Source organism: Embiotoca jacksoni, unplaced genomic scaffold, assembly GCF_022577435.1.
Source record: "Embiotoca jacksoni isolate LCO1_2020_lvr unplaced genomic scaffold, fEmbJac1.0.p SCAF_21, whole genome shotgun sequence".
NCBI lineage: Eukaryota > Metazoa > Chordata > Actinopteri > Embiotocidae > Embiotoca > Embiotoca jacksoni.
Genome location: NW_027185352.1, coordinates 9,246,346 through 9,266,012, shown reverse-complemented (window position 1 = coordinate 9,266,012; position 19,667 = coordinate 9,246,346). Strand labels below are relative to the sequence as shown.

The window sequence follows — 19,667 nt, the reverse complement described above, 5'->3', positions numbered from 1 at the left end:
AGAGAGAATGAAATTGTTGCGGAAGTGTTGGTCAGATACGTACAATCTTATTTTCGCATCTTTATGGTATAATGCATAAGACGGACACAGTTAAGATTGTATAGTTACTTTGTAACTAGTATAACACTACAGTCAATGAAGAAGCTAAAGCTCAAAACACTGATTGGGAAAACTTGAAATTTCAAAATAAATGTGCAGACAATTGAAAAACAACTTGCAAAAAATGCACTGATTTCTAATTATTATAAAGGTTTTATTCATGACACAAAACACAAACTGTTTACATGGTTTTACATTTAAAGTTGCTAACATTTGGCAGTGGCCCCTTTTTTCATTATACTGATATTTGATATTTTATCAACTGCACATTAGGGTTTTTCTACGTATGACAACACTTTGCTACTCAGTACTTCAACAACAAACCAAAAGGCCATTGACAATGTATCACAGTCACTGTCAATGGAGGTAAAAAAACAAGTGTTTGTTACAAAAAGATGCATCTTTTCTCCAAAGAATAAAAAAAAAAAAAAATAATAATAAAAAAAAAAAAAATAACAATAATAATAATTTCTCATTGAAAGTTGACACAAACAGAAAAACAATCTCCCCTTGAGCTTTAGGGGTCACACTTCATGATCTCTCTGAGGCAGATGGTAGCGTAGCAGGAGGAGTCTAGGTCAAAGTTTAAGGTGAGAGCGAGTGAGTCCTGCTTCCTTCCTCCCGTCATCGCTCCTCCAACCTCTGCTTTGGCTGCTCTCTGCAGCTGGTAGTTGAGGTTGTGTGGAACGGCCAGCAGGGGGCGGTAACAGCCCGGCAGGTTCAGTTTGAGGCTGCTGACTCTGAACCGACAGTCGTCCAGTCCGTCTCTTGCCAGTCTCTCCTCGTACCAAGTCCCCATGGCATTTTCTGGGTACTTCACAGTGTTTCCTGGCATCGGTAATAACACCTGACGGGATAATGAAGGACACGATCGTGTTTTAAGTACAAATAAAAAGATTTAGTAGAAGTACACGTAGCTCCCTAAATTCCATACTTGTTCTAGTGTGTACACTGCCCCTTGCTCCTCTTCGTCTGTCACCACATGGATCTGGAAAAGCAAAGAGATGTCACTGACACTGAAAATGTGACTGTCCTCACAGTGAGAGTCTGTCCAAAGACCAGGAGATCACAAAACTGTGTCCTTGATTAACTTTGTTTGCTGCTGAAATGACCGTGAGACATCTCTGGGTTACAAGAAAAATGCAGCAAAATCACACTAAATGAAACTCTAACAAAGATATCATTACGCTACAGTGTGTTAAACTGCAGAGTCGCAGTATCAAGCGTGTGTAAAACAACAACCAGATTATTCACCTCTAATCTGCCATTTGCCGTGATCTGGAGGAGTAATTAATCTCACTGAAGGAAACAGATATTAACACACAACAACCACAACGATTAGATGTGCTGAATGAGCTGTTTTACTTCCTGATGTTGACACCCCTTCTCCGGCAATCAAACAAAAAACAACGATAACTGTTTCCGTTTTGCAGTGAAAGACCAAGATTCGGTTTTCATCTCTCAACCTTGGAATCCGGCCAATACTGAGGTACCTCCTCCTCGTTTGTGTTTGGCCCGTCCACAGTCTACAGTTGGACTATGAGGCCAAACTTTACCCTCTCAGACTTGAGGTCAATGCGGAGGAACACTAGCTGGATTTGGGTTTAAAATCCACATTGAAACTGGTTTGAATTGAAGCAGCAAATGGGTTTGCTCTGATCATAGCAAAAAGGCAGCTGCATTACATACAACATATTAAATAATATTCTACGGCTCCGTGTATCTTCTAAGGAATCTTTTAGCCGTTTTAAACATTTTAGTGTGGATTACTTTAATATTAGTTTTTACAACAATGTAATTTATGAAATAGTGTTTATATGGATTGCAATATCTATATCAGCTTGTAGTCTTCCAGCAGGCTTCATGTGGCCTCTCCCTTGCACATCCTGATGAAATCACATCATAACAATATTACGACATGAAGTTAATGTCCTTTTGTATTTTCTATCCCTTCTCACCTGAGCAGCACTCGTTTCTCCACTGTCCTCCGTTTTGCCGTGTCCTTCCCGCCTCCACACCAGGTCTCCTTGTCTCACACTGTGACCCATTGTAGCCAGTCTGTGTGCCACCGCCTCGTTCCACACTCTGACAACCACAAACACAACAGCACAATTACCATGAATGAAGAATTAAAGAGAGCTGGCTTTAATTTCCAATGACTTAGTATCAATTTTATGTTATTGTCATTTATTATTATGTTTTATTTCATCAAAAGAAAGTGAATCCCTTATCAATAAGAATCTGTTAATGACTGAAAGGTGAAAGGTGATGCCCAAATCCATTAAAAAAAAAAAATCCATAACTATCATTTTGGACACTCATTTCACACACAACACTTCAGGACATTCAGCGCTGTCCTAAAGATATTCTCAAAGACATAAACAATGACTTATTAAGTATCGTTAAAAGACTGTAAAAATCAGATGTTAGCTTTGTGACTCAAATGTAACGATCATTTACAGACGACATGAACGAGCCCTGTGTTACGCCTAGAAACAATGTACTAATTTCGTAGGTGCTGCAGTAACTGTTCAAAACAGTCAAGATGTTTGAGCTGATCTCGAAAACCCATAAAATGTTGGTGTGGATTTACACTGACCGGCTACAGTAGGCATGAGGGTAGAAAACTCTCATGCTGTGCGGCAGACTGAGCCAGGCCTGGGCACACCCATCTGGACCTGTACCGTAGCGGTTCAGGGCCCGAAGCATCAGCCGCTCCCTGGCTTTGGACAACGGCATCAACGCCAAAGACTCTTTGGCGTTATCTGGTGTGAAGCAGCAAGAGAGACGAGAGTCAAAAACAGAGAGCAAAACAAGAAAATAAAACACTTGGAGCAGGCTGAATTCCCAGATGCTGAAAAAGATTTACAATAAAGCCATTTTAATACACCAAAACTCGGTTTATGAAACTTGCTCTTTCCACCATAAAAACATGACGGGGTACCATAAACACACCGCAGACTTGTCATTTTATTCGTATTCAACATTTGATTCAAAAACAGGACACATTAAATGACGTTCGCGTGCAGTCTCGGCTCTAACCTGTTTGGAGGAAGTGTCTCTTGGCGTGACTCTGAGGATCATCGCCTTCCTCTGGAGTGAAGAAGAGACGCACACCACTCACCTAGCACACACAACAATATATATCAACACAGCGCTGTATATTCTGACGAGCTTTTGGGTGCAGCTCATCCCAATGTGCCAGTATTAGAGGCAGTGTTACGTAGTTCCGCACGTAGCAAATGTCTCCAACACCTACCATGTCCTCTTTCAGTAGAGCGAGTCCTACTCGATCAGACTGAACACTCTGTCCGCTCCCAAACCTCTGCGGTCCGTAGTAGTTCACAAAACCTCTGGTCTGCAAACACAAACAACAAAGGTACATGTGGCAGTGGATACTGCAGCTGCAGTTTGAAGCAGCAGTGCAACAGAAACAACAGACTATCCTTCTGTTTTAGTTTTACGTAGGTATCGTTTTGTATTTTTTCTTTGATTCAAATAATTAACAACAGCTGGCCACCGCAGTTTTCAGCAAAATATTAAACAGAAAACACTGCACTCATTGGGGACTATTGTCAGCTGCGGATTAATACACGTGATGCCCTAGTAGCGAGTATTTATAGCAGCAGCTCATGGCCATGAAAACAAAGGAACATTTCACCCAGTGACATGAATACTGGGTTCAGCTTTACAGCACAGAGGAAGAAGAAATATCAGGCTTTGTTTAAGCAGGAAATGATTGTCAGTAGGTTCACGTTATGATGATTTTGGTCTTTTCATTAAATAACAAAAAATTCAAAAGACTTTAGTGTCATTAATCCAACATATTGCAATATAATATTAACGTGTAAATGGTGCCCTGTTAATGTATCATTTTACCAAATGGGCTCATCACTCCTTCAAGACATTAAGCAAGACTACGCTTTTATAACAAAGAAGCATGTAAAATACAATTTGGAGTAAAACTCTGTTCGTATAATGTTTGTAATGTCTATATGAAGTGATAACATAACTTAAAAGTAGATCATTTGTGATGGCGCACGTGTTAAAAAAAAAAAAAAAAGAAATACCTGGGCGTGAAAAGATCTACTTTTCTGTCCAAATGTAAACACACATTGTGCTGAAAAATGTGTTATCGACAAACTAAAACTAACGTTACCTGACACTGGCAAACAAAGTGAATCGTACCTTGACGTTCTCCACCGCTTCCTTTACCAGTGCTGCCAGGCGAGAGTGTACATCTGTGCCGGAGGAGTGCGTATCACTGGCCCCGTGTGGCCTCAGGTCACGGACCACCAGGTCAAAGTGATTCCCCTGGAGTCGTCCGAGCCTGAGAGGCTCGCTGACGGAGCGGACCTGAGACAGACGCATCCCTCTCCTGTCGAACTCTGCTGTCTTCTCTTTCAACCTAAAGATACATACATACGCAGCCGTAGAACCACAACATCCAAAGACTGTTCATGTCTCACCAGTTTGTGAATCAGGAAAAAAAAAAAAAAAAAAAAAAAACAATCGATGAAAGAAACAAAGCACTACCGTTGAGGGGAGACCTTCTTGACCACCATGGACTGGTAGGTGATGGCTCTCTTATCCTTGATGCCAGCGTAGGTGAAATCTGACGGCAGGACCCCGAGAGCTGCTGCCATGTAGCTGATGGCCTCCAGAGTCTCCAGGTTCTCCTTACACAGAGTGAACGCTGAAAGACGCACACGACACAGCTGTGTTTTTAATCTGATCCTCAGTGTTTATGGCAAATCTGATTGGAAATCCTCTTATTTCTCCTACATCTTGAAATAAAAACAAAATCAGTCTCGTTGAAATATATCAGTTGGTGCGTGTGATTGTGATGATGTATGCTGAGAGTTTCTCTGCTTGTGTTTTAGGATTTTTGTCATATGCAGGTAATTAAGTAGACAACAATTTTGAAAGCTGTTTCACCGAAATAGTCTTTTATTTTTAACAAGAAAAACAAACTTTCATTGTTTTCTGCTATAAACATGTTTTAAAGTGTTGGTTGGACAAAAATACTCAATCTAAAGATGTCACCTTGGGTCTTGGGAAGCTTTTTATCGCTATTGAATATCTCCATGATATTTCATGTTTTAATTGAGGGAATAATCAATTGATTCAAAATTACACTCCTGCACCTTACCTGTGTAAACTTCCTCTTCTTTCCGTTCGTCTGCGGTTCTCTTCTTCGGCCTCCCTCGCTCTCTCAGCCTCACCGAGATTGACGTCCTCCCCTGTTCGTTGAAGCTTTTTGTCTCCACCAGTTTCCCAAACTTTCGGTTCAGGAAGTGGTGGACTGCCGTCCTGTGGTCCTTATTGTCATCAGGCCCAAATGTATAAGACGAGCCTCGCACTTTAGCATCTATAAACCTGAAAAAGTCCTCTGCTTCGTCCTCTTTGACCAGCTGCGAGAGCTCTCTGTAGTCCGGGTCTTCCCTCACCCTGATCTCGGGCTGGATGGTGACAGTCATGAGGAAGGGGAAGCGGTGCCTGACGGCCCGGTGGACGTTGGCTCTCTGGTGTTTGTCAGTAAAAGATCCCAGAGAAAGCTCCAGCTCGGTGGGCTTTTTATCTCGAAGAGTCAACACAAAATGCTCGAGCTCTTCACTGACCGACTGACCTAAAATCACACCTAAATCAAAACTCCCCAGACTGGTCAGGGGGACATCCACCCCCCACTCCAGTGAAACATCAGTGTCCCGTGAGCCTGAGGAATGACTGTTCTCCTGACAGTCTGCACTGGTTTTGTTGTTTCCATCGGAGGAGGCACAGCCTGGTGTCTGTGCGGCTGTTTTAACACGCTGTCCGTCAATGTCAATCTCGGTCACCACAAAGTCTTCGATAAAGTTTTTGATGGTTCCAAGAAAACCCTCATGGTTGGATATGAAGCATGCAGGGACGTTCGCAGCCTGACTGCCCTGCTTCATGGTCACTCTATCCAAATACAACAGAGTTTTTACTAATTCCTGCTGGTGAAAAGGAAAGAAATGAAATGTGAAATCTGCAATGATTGTAATGTTGCTGTAGACAAAACAAGTCAAATTACTTTAATGACAGTTAGAACAATTCCTACGTAAAAAGCAATTTCAGGCTGTGTCAAATACAATTATGTGGAATGCGACTAAATGAAAAATATTGTCTGAACAAATTTAATTTTCAACTAACTTGTGGGATTTTCCAAACATCTGTGGTAAAATGATCGTCCGCCAAAATCGGAGCCCTTTAAAGCTATTTTAAACTGGTAAAAAGGACTGAAAGCTAAAATCTTAAAAGATATATAACCCTCACAAATGAAATCAAGCGAGGCAAAAAGAATCTTTCAGTGGCAACGTGGACGCTGCAATCCCTGTTCAGCAAATGCAAAACATATTGAATAGGTTGTAGGCATATTTCTCTTTTGAAGATATTCAAACTGGTTACAAAAAAAAAAAGGACAGGGTGGGTTATAATCTAAGGCTTAGAAAAGGTAAAATAACAAATAAGAGTCATAAGGATAATAATTCAATATAACCCACCTGTGAATCATGTTAACAACAAGTTTCCAAATATAAAGGGAGGACACATCAATCCAATAACAGTATTACCTGTAAACACACATTGACGGAATGAAAGCGAAGCACATTTAATCAAGTACCGTACTTAAGTACAAATGTGAGCTATTTCTACTTTACTCGAGTATTTCCATCGCGCGCAACTTTATACTTCTACTTTTGTAAAAGTATAAACGTTGTACATCTTCTAATCTTGTACATTTTACTCCTTCGTCCTTTTTTTTTCTATTTCTATTTCACATTTCAGTGAGGTGTATGTTCACGTTGTGACTGTTTTGATATCGATGAAAGCAGCTTCCCACATTTACCAACTTGGGGGAGGAGGGGGGGGAAATACAGCGCAGCTTTCGCAGGAGACGCGCGCTCCCGCGGATAGAAATCCGTATTTTTTTTGGCGCAACACCTGTCAAACATCTTATATCGACCCGAATATGCTAACACACGCACAGAGACACTACTCGCGGCCGGATCCGTAGCCTGCTGCAGATGAGACACGCTTTAAAAAAAAAAAAAAAAAATGACACCAGGTTTCTTAGGAAACTGACGGGCGCTTTATATCAGCGTAAACATTGAATTATACACGCGTAATACTCCGTCTATTTAGAAGTAATATGTGTTATCCCAGCGCACAGACCTACCTCGACATTGGTGACAGAGAGCCGTGCCTTCTACGACAAAGAAAAGCGAATCAAATTGATGCCTTTGAATGGGAATATAAGTGTGTTACGAATTAGTAATAATAACTTAACTGTTTGTTTACGAAACGGGCCTGCATGCCGTGTGTAAAGGAGACGCTTGTAAACACAACCACGCTGAAAGGCTTCCGTCTACTTCCGCGTCACGTGACGGTCATGTGACTTTTCTTAAAGGGAGCGGAAAAAAAAAATAAAAAAAAAAAAATGACGGCGGGGAGGAGCGACGGATGCGCCGCATCGGTGGTGGGAGGACTTAACCTGAACTTCAAGCCCAATTCAGGGACGTGACAAATAAGAATCTTGAATGTTCAACATAATATATTCATAGCGTTGTAAATCATATGGAAGTATACCAACAGGATGATGATGATGATGATCATGGTGATATACAATTCTGCAACAGCACAATACTTTCCCCAGAATATATCATTTTGGACATCGTTTTACAGCAAATCAAGCCTGCATAAATTAAAAGTTAAACCTGCAACAACTTGATAATGTGATTATGAGCCAATGAAAGGCTACAAAGTGGATCTTGAAGTGACTGTTACAATAGCACTTTTCTTTATGCACTGTAATGTTTCAGCAATACATTTCATCATCTTTTTTTATTTATTGAGTAGCCTATCTATTGTATTTTTTACTGTCTAACATTAACAATTATTTTAATATCTATGTTATTATTATCATTTGTATTAATTAGTAGTAGTAGTCGTAATCAATATGGTCAATTAGTAGCAATAATAGTACTTGTTGTTGTAGTAGTAGTAGTAGTAGTATACATTCTATATTACATTAGAAACAAACAAAACATGTGTTCTTCATCTATTACTGATTTTATAAATGTAATATGATTGATTCTTAAGAACTGGCAGGTTCCTCACCAGTGGGTATGTAGTTTCCTGGCACTAACTCCCACTAATTGTGGTCAGACACCACTCATAATAAGAATTTCATTTTTAATTTATAGCACTCATTAACTGAAAGCAACTTGAGCAGTTCTCGGATATGCACTTCAAAATATGCGCACACATTATAAATTATGGAGATTGGAGACAGGAAATTACCTATTTGATAACTACTTAAACACTGCCACTCTCTCATCATGAATGTATGCATAATTGTGCACAAAAAAACCTAGCATTTTGTTTGACAATCATTTCTTCCACCAGAGTGCTGAGAAAGGAGAGGAAAAGGGACTCTTTTCGCAACATTTGAGAGATGTCCTGTGACCAAAGCAATAGGTCATCTGCAGCCTTTACAAAAAAAACAACAACAGCCAGAGTGTTGACGGGAAAGAAATAGAATGAAAGCAGATTCTCCGGAGTGAAAGTCCTTTTCCTGACAGTTGAAATTTAGGCTTTAGTTCAAGGTTGTAGATCCATGTTAGTTACACAGCTTCCTGCAAATCTTGGAAGCACTGACTACAGATTGCACAGTAATCATATTTACAGTGATTTTGTATTTCCAGTACTTGTGATGCTGCTTTCAGCTGCTTTGGCAGAAAGCTCTGAAAGTGTTTTCCTGGGAGTGAGGAAGGACTTACATCTGGCGAACAAGTTTAGAGCAGAGAATACCTTCACAAACGTGTAATGTTTTTGTTGGCTTTCCCCAAATAAGACCCCAAAACGCCATGCTTCAATGATAATGATGTAAGTGTACGCGCCGATTAAGATTCACACGACTGTTGAAGAGTCCCTCACAGTGTTTAAGAGTAGGATGGAGTGTTTGTGTGCCCCGCAGGAAACAAAGAATTCAAAAACAATGGGAGCTGGGGATATAACAAGCCTATCCCCGTGTCTTTCCCAGAAATGTAAAGCTCAATATGCAAGAAGCACTGTACAGATACCCCTTAAACATGTGAAAAGATCAACAGGGTTTGTGTGCATAAATAAGTACTTTCAGAGAGCTTTAATAAGTACTTCAACAAAGGGAAAATGAGGCAAAAAGCCATGCAAAACATGTATAAATGAGGATGATTATGCATTCAGCATAATGCAAGCAGATTGTTTTTCACAATCTAGACTATGGGGAACAACAAGAGGGGCAACAGTAAAGTCTTTGGGGTGTTTTGACCCTTTATGTCAGTCCGCCCACCAACATCCTCTGCGGCACAGAATCCTTCTGTGTCTTCATGTCAAACAGATGTGTGAGTGCATGCCAAAGATTTTCCCGATTTGCATTGGTGAAGTTGAGGGAAGCATAAGGAAGCACGGGACACGAAGAAAGCGCCATATACGTGTCTTTATGGACGTGTGCTTTGCCCTCCAGAAAAAATGTGTTGCATGCAGTAACATAAACATTCCCTCAGAGCCACATGCGGTCACATGGGCCCACTTCACTGTGTCTTAAGCATTTTCAAATCTGTCTCACTAAAAACATCTATAAAGCTGAATCAAGTCAAGTTTTTAGACCACAATTTACTCCTCTCGCTTTATGCTAAATACTAATTTTGTCAGTACAAAAATAATAATCAGATTTTACATTATACTGTGGCTTTATGAGGAGCTGTTCTTTTGTCTTGTTGTGCACACAAATATTTCCTCTCCAGCGAACGATGAATCTGTCAAATGGTCATAACTACAGTGATGTAGTCACGTGCACTACTGACAACCTGATATGATGTTTTCTTTACTACGTTTATTTGAGGGTGGCGGTGTCCCAGATGGTGGAGCGGGATGCCCACTAATTGTATAATGGTGGCTTAACCCCTGGTTCCTCCAAGTGGACACCTTTCATGGCAGCTCACCTGTGATCAAATCTCCCACACAGCACAGCAGTGGTGGGAAGTAACTCTGTACATTTATCGAAGTATTTACTGCTTTAGTTTTTCATTTCAGAGGAAAACATTTTACTTTCTGCGACACTATATTCATTTAACTTTTTTTCCAGATTAAGATTTGACACAATGGATAATAAAACAGGCTTCAAACAAGTTGAAACTAATGGTTTCCAACTTGTTTGTCTTCTGATGTCTTACAACCAGCAGTGTGTGGTCAGGGTCATGTTTCAGATGTCTGAGTTGTTAACAGCTCCGCCACTTTGTGATTTTTTTTTTTCTCTCCAAACTGTAAAGTAGTTCAAACCAGTTCCACCTGCAGCAGATACAACAGTAATATCCTGTTAACACACTGATACTCCAGGATTAGTAATCTACTAATGTCGTAGATATTCATATAGGTTATCAGTCAGGGGAACCAAATGAGAACTTTCGCTTCATTATTTCATGGAATTTTGTTCCTTATTCTTCTGTACTTTAACTTAAGTAGGATTTTAATGGGTGACTTTTACCTCTAGTATTTTTACGTTGCTGCATGGTAATTTTACTTAAGCAAAGGATCTGAATACTTTTTCAAATACTGGTTAACAGGGTCATACTGTAAATCTGTCAATAAATACGTTGTACAACGTAACAATACTTATCTTTATGACAGACTTTAAACTCTAAAGTCTGTCACAAAGATAAGTGTAAACCCCTCACTGAGCAGTTGATTCCAAACAAGACACCCCAAAACTAGAAAAAGGACCATTAAAGTAAGAAAAAAAAAAAAAAAAAGAAGAAGAAAAAGAACAACAATGTGGACTTCTTTATAAATGCCTTCCCAGCGCCACACGTCCACCCCCCCTCTTTCCAGATTGGGGAGGGACTTTCACAACAGGACAAGCGGGGCTTATCCCGTCTAGTCTACACCCATCGAGCCCAACCAAGCTTCTCTTCATTAAACTCACAGTTCTCGGTGTGTCAACAGCACTTGGATTTATTTTGACAGAAAGTTGTTTACAACATGGGCAAAGTGAACGTGTGGTTGAAGCGGAGCTACATCGTTGTGATAAGTTTGATCGCGGTAAGTGGGTTTCCTGTCTCTGCTGCCCTTTACAAACGATTCCGCTGAACGACGTGAGTGAGCAGATGTGAAGATTATTGTTCGTATTTTATTGTGTTGAGATAGGTAACGGGGTTTGCCCAGAGTGCCCTGAGTTAACGTGTGAATGTTTCGTATTTGGCACCACCAGTGACGTGGGTTGGGTGTTATTTTAAAAGCCTTTTGTGGTGGGTAGTATGCGTAATTGTTATTGCCATTTTTCCACAGAAAAATAAAAAGCAGAACTTGGACTTGTGTGGTGTACGCGATCACAGGGAACAGAGATATTCTTAATGCCTGAAGTTTTATCACGAAGAATCCCTGACTTATTACTCTATTATACACAATAAGAGTGAAAGCTTCATGCAGCTGGATATTTAATATAGCCCATTTCAATCCTTTTCAGTGGGACTTGTTCAATAGATGTGATTACAATATTTTGAGGTATTCCAGTTGCACTGCTATTGGAACTTCTGAGAGTAACTTTGAAATTCTAAATGTGTTGGAATAAACACATCAGAGAAAAAAAAGTGAACTTCGTAGAGGACAGGTGATGGACGTGGTGGTAATCTCACCAGGAAAAATAAGCCAATTTTTTTTTGTTGTTGTTTTACATAACAAAAAAACAATAACAGTTGAGCAGCAAAAGGCCCTTAGAATAACTAATACAACTCCCTTCTAACATTTAACACTATAGTACATGCTAATACGATGTTACACAATGTGTTGGCTGATTAGTCAGCATTATGAGTCAGTGTAATTGTAACACTAAATAAATGTTTGTTGTCTTGATTGATTCATTGTTTGTTGTGAAAATGAAAAAAAAAAAGGTGATGTCCCCAAATTGATTCTTTTCTTGGAATAAAAGAAAAACTAAGAAAATGGAGATTTGTTCATCAAGAGAGAATGGCTGTGTAAAAAGACAGAAAGGTGAAAATGTTCTGGTAAAAATAAAAAATAAAACAGTGCTGATGCACTATTTGTGATCTTTGGAACTTCTCCTGAGCCATTTAAATGTCGACATTTCAGACTAACATGTGGTTCAAATGTGTCCTCGAGAATGTGGTTCAAGCAAGCCACATTAGCACAGACAACACGACCAAAGATCAATCATTCAATGTAATTCAGTTTAATTATCAGGTTTATCAAACCTGGGAAGTTTCTGTTTCCCCTCATCCCTCTTCTCTCATTTATGGGAACTGGATTGTGCAACATGTGGTTTATTGTGCAATGTGGTTTGTCATGTTCAAGCAGTGTCCCTCCTGGTGTGCTTTAACTGCCACTTGTTTTCTGATAGTCTGACTGTTGCCTTTCTCTTGTTAAGTATTTATGGATTCAAAATGGCACTTGACTCTCCATGGAGGCTGTGTACCAACATAGCCTTCCTCTTGATTTGGCCCCGAGGCTCACAACAGAACAGACTTTGTGACACTGGTACTGGCCTGTAACAGCTCATGGGGAGGGTCAAACAGAATAAATTGACTATCAAAGTCAGCAGAAACCATCTGTTAGATTACCAGTACACTGAAAAAGAATAAAACACTGGATCAATTAAAAACATATTAAATAATCGATTAAGAAAAATATTTGATGTTGACTCAATGTATGTCCTGCTGCCAGTTTATAATATAGCCAAATAAGTAACTAGGTTCAACCGTAAACACAAATTAGAAAGTTTCATTTAAATGAACAAACAAATAATTGTCAGCTGTTGAAGTGAGAACAAACAAATTGAATTAACAACAACTTTGTATATCTGTCAGTGGACTATGTAGATGAATGAATTGATTTCTCAGGAAGTTGCAGCGGTGATATCCAACATTTGAGCGATGCCAGACATTTCCGGTACAGTTTCTCACATCTCTTTAGGAATTTTAAGCCTGTTCATGAGGTGCAAACGTTCCAGTTAACTAATATTCTTGAGTTTCTGTGCTGCCTCAGCTTTCTTTAAACCCCAGCACAGGTTTTCTGTGAGATTCAAATCTGGGACTGAGATGGCACTCAAGTTTAATACAGGAAGTACTCCTGCACCAAGCTTTGGTTGATTTGGATGTATACTTGCAGGATCATTTGTCTTGCTAGAAAGTCCAGTGATTAACAAGTTTTTCCTCTTCAATGTGGCTTGATATGCCAAAGGATCTGCAGAAAAAACAGCCACATCACATAAAAGACCCCCCTCCATACCTGACTGTTGGGATGCTTTTGTCATATATACCTTGCCCTTCTTATGCCAGATAAACTGCTGATGCATGGGCCCAAACAGTTACAGCGCCCAGGCTTCCAGGCCTATCCAAATGGGACAGCTCTTTAATCTTTCCTGTCCCAGTTTGTATGAGGCGGCAGGAAGGAGAACCCAAACGCAGACCACCAGACAGGCAGCAACAGCTCTGTAGTTGTAGTTTGAGTAAAAGCTTAGAGGAAGGCAAGCAGGCGCTGGTAGTGGAACAAAACAGCATTTGAGATGGCAAGAACGCAACAACATGCAGAACATGAATGATGAGACGATCTGGAAAAAGACCTGGGAAAGATGGCCGGTATATACAGCATAGCTACTGTGTGCTGATTGGGAATAGACCTTTTATATGGCTGATATTTAAACTTGTCAGTGAAAGCACAGGTGGAATTAGATATGTCTCAGTTCCATTGAGGACCTCCCCTAAATGTAAAGCAGCCGTTATTAGCCCACCTGTACTGTCAAAATGTCTGCCATCGAAAAAGGTCTATGGAAGAAACAAGTGAGGGGATTGGGGAATGAGACACGGGGGGGTCACGTGGCTGTGGAGACTCGGGTGACAGAAACACTGGGGAGAAGTTTGAGGACATCTGGTGGGTGGATGGGAGAGTCGTTGGAAGCAGAGTTGCAAAAATAACAGACAACACGCTTTAGACGGGAATTGTGACCTTATTTGCTCCTCAGCTTGAAAAGCTACATAGGCAGAATGTGTTTCAGTGTTTAATTCACTGTCCCTAAAGAGTTACTAAAAGCTTAACTGCAATATGCAACAATTTGGTTGCCGATAGGTCATTAAAAAACTTGATTACAAAGAAAACCTGCAACTTATAAAGATTACACATTTTTGTTATGAATAGATTTATATCTCACAAGTCATTTTTTTGGTCTACATGATAAATCATTAAAATACTTGCTGTTTGCTGACCTGATGGTAATGAATAATTAAGTGTGTTGCTGCTGTTGCAGATCATCAGCTTCCTGCTGCTGGGATTCGCTCTGTTTAGCCATGGATACTTACACAGAGAGGACCAGGTAACACATGCAGTTACAGCAATCTTATCAGGAGGGGTAGATTTGCAGTCTTCTGCCATGGTGTGTGTGTGTGTGTGTGCGTGTGCGTGTGTGTGTGTTTTACCAGTATTTTGTACATCACACTTAAGCATTTAACCATTTTGTAAGCCATGTTACCAGGCAACCGTTAGCATGTTTGTGGCAAAACGAGTAAACAAGTTTCCCGTGTCTGTTGAATGTTTTTGGCACGGTAGAGGAACCAGTGGCTGCCTTCAAAATACATTCAAATAAAAAAAAAAAACTGTTTAGCATGCATTTAAAAGAGATCAGAAAAATACAAACTAGACTGCGCATTGTTTATTTGGGAGTTTAAACGTGCAAAAACACTGACATGTTCCTTTAACTAATAACTAGGTGACTGTTAAAAGTCTCCGCAGTGTGCATGCATTCTCGCATGGCGCGCTGAACTCGGGTTGCGCTCTGTTCGCCCAGCCTACTGACCTTCTGTTTGCTTGCCCCACAGACGCAGGAAATGCTCGCAACCCTACATGTCTTGTACGGTATTGCCATCATAATTCTGCTCTTGACCATCACTGGTGCGTTCGGTGCCTGCAAACACAAGAAGTGGGCTTTAATAGTGGTAGGAAAAGAAGAAACACATTTTTGTTTTAGTATACTAATATTCATTTTAATAAAATATAATGGATACAAATCTGATTCCTGTATCTGTGTATGTATGTTTGTGTCCCAGTTTGTAGTTGGAATGATTCTCAGCTCACTGTTCATGCTTGCGAGTGAAATTCAAGGATATGCTTCGCGACCACAGGTATCTCCAAGTCGACAGTGAAATGTTTTTTTTTTGTGTATGTGCACATTGAGTCACAATTAAGCCTTAAAAAATTACCTATATATCTTTTTTTTTTGTAGTTGGCTAAAGAAGTGAAGAAGCAATACCTGGATCTGTTGCCACTGGCGAATGCTAGTGAGACTTTTATAGATGGCCTCAATTATTTCCAGAGAGAAGTAGGTAACCTTGTGTGGGTGTGTGTGTGTGCGTGCTGGAAGTCATGCTCAAGTTCAAGTGTATTTTTAAACAGGGAAATCTCAGAAAGATCAGCTACCAAGCGCTTTGGAGAGTGATGAATCAATAAAAAAAACAAAAAACAACACAACATTTCAGGCTAAAGGCAAAACTAAACAAAGACACTTAAGTCAACTTGATTTTTGAGACACAGGAAACACAAAATACAGAAGCACTCGCTCTACTAATAAAATGAACACCTTACCGTTGATGTTTTTGGAGGACAGCTGAATTTAGAGCAGAGGAAACACTCAAATTCTAGTGCATTTCAGGAATGTAGTCTGCTGATGACAGAGACATGGACTAGAGTTTGACAGGGCTGTATCTTCCTGAAAACACAAGCCAAGCCAAGAAGCAGTAGCACCAATCAAATGCTGCTCAGAAGAGAAGGCAGATTGATCGTTAGGAGGTGGGATCTGGATTTGTTTTTTAGTTACAAGTTCTGACTTTGTAGTCTAATGACCTGCTTCTCAGTGGGAGTGTTGTGGACTGGATCAGGGCTACGTGGAGTGGAACTACGACATCCCAGAATCCTGCCTGTGTACTGAAGAGTCCACTAATCTATGTGTGAGTGTGGAAGCTACTCCATTTCTGTACTAAACTCTTGGATACCAGGACTCAGTTATGTCTTGTATTATTGTTAGAATTCATGAATTCTGTGTATCATTGTGGATCAGATCATTTTTAACAATGTAGATCAAAATTCATCCCCCTTTAGAATTCATTTCTGCCATGGTTATAGTTTTGTGGTTTAGTCCAGACTAAAGACTTCACAGTTGTCTTGGTCCGTTTTAAATTTATTTATATTTTTTACATGCTTTAGGATGCAATCATCTGTAAAGCATATGTAACACAAGCGAGCCAATGACAACAAATGCAATGGTCAGAGTTGTCATTTGACATTTAAGGTGTATTGATTGAGTCAGGTCAACTTGAAGCCTGAATTGCATTGATACAAACTCAACACTTCCTGTATCTATTTTAAATTAAGAACAAGTAGCACTAGACCCCTGCTCTTGACGACGGGGATCCGCTGATTTTCTTCCAGAGGCACTACAAGGATTATATTTCAGATTTAAAAGGGAATGTCTAAAAAAAACTCTGCTTAATAGACTTAAAATGTTGGACATTCATTCACATTACCCTTAATTGAGAATTTTTTTAAGATCCCTATGGCTTTCGTGTGGCACTATAAGGGAATTGGGTTAAAATTTCTGATTGGTCTCAATTCTTAGGTTAAAAAAAAAATACCCTAAAAACTTTTGATCTTATTCTTATCTACTCTATTAGCACCTGTTACACTGCATTAGTCACTCAGTAAATAATTCATGTCTGTGTATTGTAGGTGGCTGCTCCCAGACACAGCAGCCTGTTTAAGGACAGGGTGGGTGACGAGCCCATCATGATTTACGGCAAGGTAAAGTCATTCTAATCAATATGCTAATTTATACATGTACAGGTACATGGGTAAACTGTTGCTGTGTTCATTGATGCAAGAAAGAGCTTGTCTCCATTTAAACATACACTACTGAGTGTGTGCACATAAAACAACAGTACACCTGTTGAATTTTAAGGAACACCTATTAAGAATATCAAAATAAAATCAGGAATTTATTGTAAAGTGTGGAACTAATTATACTGAGTTTGTCTTGTCAAATATAGTTCCCAAAGAGAATGGAGCATATCAGACTTTACATTCATCATGATTAAAAAATAAATAAAAAAAAAAAGATTTTAAGTCATTTTTCTTGCCATTTTTCTATTTCCTTCTTAATATTTTATTCTGACCTAAACAGCAAACCAAGTGAGAACTGAATCGTTTCAAATGGTGGTTTTCTGACCTATTTGGTTTCTGATCGCATAAAATGAAGCATCATTCAGTTACTCATTATCAGTTCAGTCACTAGTTCAACTACTCTCGTCTTCATTTCGGCTTTTAAAACATTATCACCGTCTCCCTGAACTTTTCTTATAGTTGGAACTACAAAGAAGTTTTTCATTGATTTGTTTTTCATTGATTGATCTGTTCTCCTGTTTCAGCCATGTCTTCCATCCGTCATCGCGAATGATATGATTTTAGTAGATACCCTTTTGGGCACGATGCTAGGAGTCACATTATTGTGGGTATGTACTATCTGTGCGATTTTTCCCACCAGCTTGAATCTACTTCACTTGTAAATTTCCAACTCTGATGCTAACCTTCACAACATGCACCAATGGTCCCCATGATTGTCATTTTTAATTTTGCTCTTTTTTTCCTTTTAATGAGGTCACTTGACTTATATGGACTGTAATTCACAGCTGTTGACAAAATCTCATCTGAAGTAGAGTTTCCAGAGTTTTGGTTTTATTTGAAAGTTTCCTCCCAAGTAATCACAACACAGGAAGTGGGCAATTTTCAATTTGTTTCTGAGCACCTGAAGCTTAAAAATGGGTGTTCAAATTACTAATTTGAAATCAATATGTAAACGTAAACGGTAATTTACACAAAATTGACTAAATTTCATAATATAAATTGTGGTAAACAGGCTCTTATTGTATTCCAGACTTTGCAGCCAGTCACCTTCGGAACCAAGAGCTACTCTTCTGTGTTTCTCAGGCTAATACTTGTCTCTTCTTTTGCTTTGTCTTTCCTGCCCCCCTATGGCTCTTTGTAAAATTACAGCTTTGTTTGAAACAGTGTTTTCACACAAGATTAAAACAACAAAGGAAGACTAGGAAGTAAAGAAGCGTCTCTGTTTCACTGTCCTTCAGGTGTTGTCAGTCGTGTTGGCTGTGGTCGTCTTGTGCCAGCTGAACCAGAAACAGGAAACCCCTGCAGTGGTTTACAGTTCAGAGGCAAAAGCAGGCAACTACACCACTCTCACAGAAGCTCCAGAGGACACCTGATTACTTTTTTTTTTTTGGGCTCCTGCTCACTGTGGCGAAGGTCATACTGTTTGCATATTTAGCAGAATAACTTTGGGAACATTGGGAATAGCACCGACATGAATTTATGATGCTTGAACATCCAGTATCATGAATCTTGGGTAGGTTTTCTTTAACACCCTTGAAAGAACATTTATTTTACTGCCAGAGATGGCACATACTGTGAAAGAGTTAATCCCCTTACTTTGTGACAACCACACATATTTCCAACCACTCACTTCAATGGGGATCAAATAAGTGATGATGGGTGTAAATTGAACTCTCTTGTGGTGTTTTCTCCCCAGAAGCACCTGCATGATGTCAGCATGCAGAAAATTGTGGTTAGATATGCAAATAGAGTGAATAATTAAAAAGGGATTGTTAAAGATAATGTGGTTTCCAAAAAAAGCAATAATTTAGGTTTGGGGTATTCTGCAGTTTTAATGAGAACTTCTGTATTCTGTGGTTTTGCAGCTTTTACATTTTCTATTTTCTATTCAATCAATTTATTTGCAAACTTTGAGTTTTTTACATTTTGTCCAGATTTGCAGTTAATTGTTTTACATTTGTAATGCTTTCTAACATTAGTGTTCAGGATCTGGTATTTCTGTTCATGGCACTGTATCATTAGCGATAGGGATGCAACTATTGAAATCGAGCTGCATCTGTTCGTTAGCCTTGCTGTCACTCCTTTTCTACTGCATAAGTGAAAGGAGACTGTACATGAAGGTTGAGCCACTGTGTAACTGTGTACTGTGTGACTCAACTGGCCTCATATGTTTAAGAAAAGAAAGAAAAACAACTTTGTGTTTATATTGTGTGTGTGTTTCCTGGGTTTTTGAGAATTACTGTTGATATTTTGTGTATTAAAACGTTTTTTTTTTTTGTCTTTATTGGTATGACACGTTGTTTAAAATGCACAAAACTTTAACACCAGGGCCAAAACTTGTCTACATGTAACATTATCAGGAGGACATGTTAATTAAAATGACTAATAAACAGTAATGAGCTACTTGTCATCAGTCTCACTGATCAAATGTAAATGATCTGTATCATACGGGGAAAACAACATCCAGCCTTTAGGTTACAAGCTTACTTCTGTCATGTCAAGGTATTTTCTCAGACCACGTAGCCTTTAGAGTCTGAGCAGCTATGGAAGAAACTCGTACATGTACAGTTCACTTTAACACTAGAATTTAAGCAATGTACCTCCTGTGG

General features: G+C 39.4%; 2 protein-coding genes across 3 annotated transcripts; one reads left to right on the top strand and one right to left on the bottom strand.

The window, feature by feature from the left end:
* Nucleotides 1–245: 245 nt before the first annotated feature.
* On the bottom strand, nt 246–7,481 carry pus7l (pseudouridine synthase 7 like). Of its 2 annotated transcripts, none has more exons than XM_069156800.1 (10): nt 7,298–7,481; nt 5,252–6,077; nt 4,636–4,795; nt 4,288–4,507; nt 3,359–3,457; nt 3,142–3,223; nt 2,699–2,864; nt 2,058–2,184; nt 1,034–1,087; nt 246–946 (listed from the first exon to the last, which is right to left on the bottom strand). In XM_069156800.1, exons 2-10 carry the CDS (start codon nt 6,033–6,035, stop codon nt 617–619), a joined length of 2,022 nt encoding a protein of 673 aa, XP_069012901.1. In that variant the 5' UTR covers nt 6,036–6,077; nt 7,298–7,481; the 3' UTR covers nt 246–616. The 2 variants fall into 2 exon arrangements, with proteins under 2 accessions (XP_069012901.1, XP_069012902.1); XM_069156801.1 differs by having other exon boundaries at nt 5,252–6,074.
* Nucleotides 7,482–11,048: 3,567 nt separating this feature from the next.
* LOC138202616 (tetraspanin-8-like) lies at nt 11,049–19,338 on the top strand. Its single transcript, XM_069156795.1, has 9 exons — nt 11,049–11,199; nt 14,417–14,482; nt 14,985–15,101; nt 15,213–15,287; nt 15,389–15,484; nt 16,017–16,109; nt 16,888–16,959; nt 17,583–17,666; nt 18,297–19,338. Exons 1-9 carry the CDS (start codon nt 11,140–11,142, stop codon nt 18,429–18,431), a joined length of 798 nt encoding a protein of 265 aa, XP_069012896.1. The 5' UTR covers nt 11,049–11,139; the 3' UTR covers nt 18,432–19,338.
* Nucleotides 19,339–19,667: the final 329 nt, after the last annotated feature.

Excerpts from the sequence above, each read along its gene's own strand:
- LOC138202616 (XM_069156795.1), top strand. The coding sequence starts at position 11,140 with ATGGGCAAAGTGAACGTGTGGTTGAAGCGGAGCTACATCGTTGTGATA. Across the intron at positions 14,483-14,984 it reads ACTTACACAGAGAGGACCAG|ACGCAGGAAATGCTCGCAAC; the intron begins GTAACACATGCA and ends CTTGCCCCACAG. Across the intron at positions 17,667-18,296 it reads TAGGAGTCACATTATTGTGG|GTGTTGTCAGTCGTGTTGGC; the intron begins GTATGTACTATC and ends ACTGTCCTTCAG.
- pus7l (XM_069156800.1), bottom strand. The coding sequence starts at position 6,035 with ATGAAGCAGGGCAGTCAGGCTGCGAACGTCCCTGCATGCTTCATATCC. Across the intron at positions 3,458-4,287 it reads AAGCGGTGGAGAACGTCAAG|ACCAGAGGTTTTGTGAACTA; the intron begins GTACGATTCACT and ends TTGTGTTTGCAG. Across the intron at positions 2,185-2,698 it reads CCTCATGCCTACTGTAGCCG|AGTGTGGAACGAGGCGGTGG; the intron begins GTCAGTGTAAAT and ends TGTGGTTGTCAG.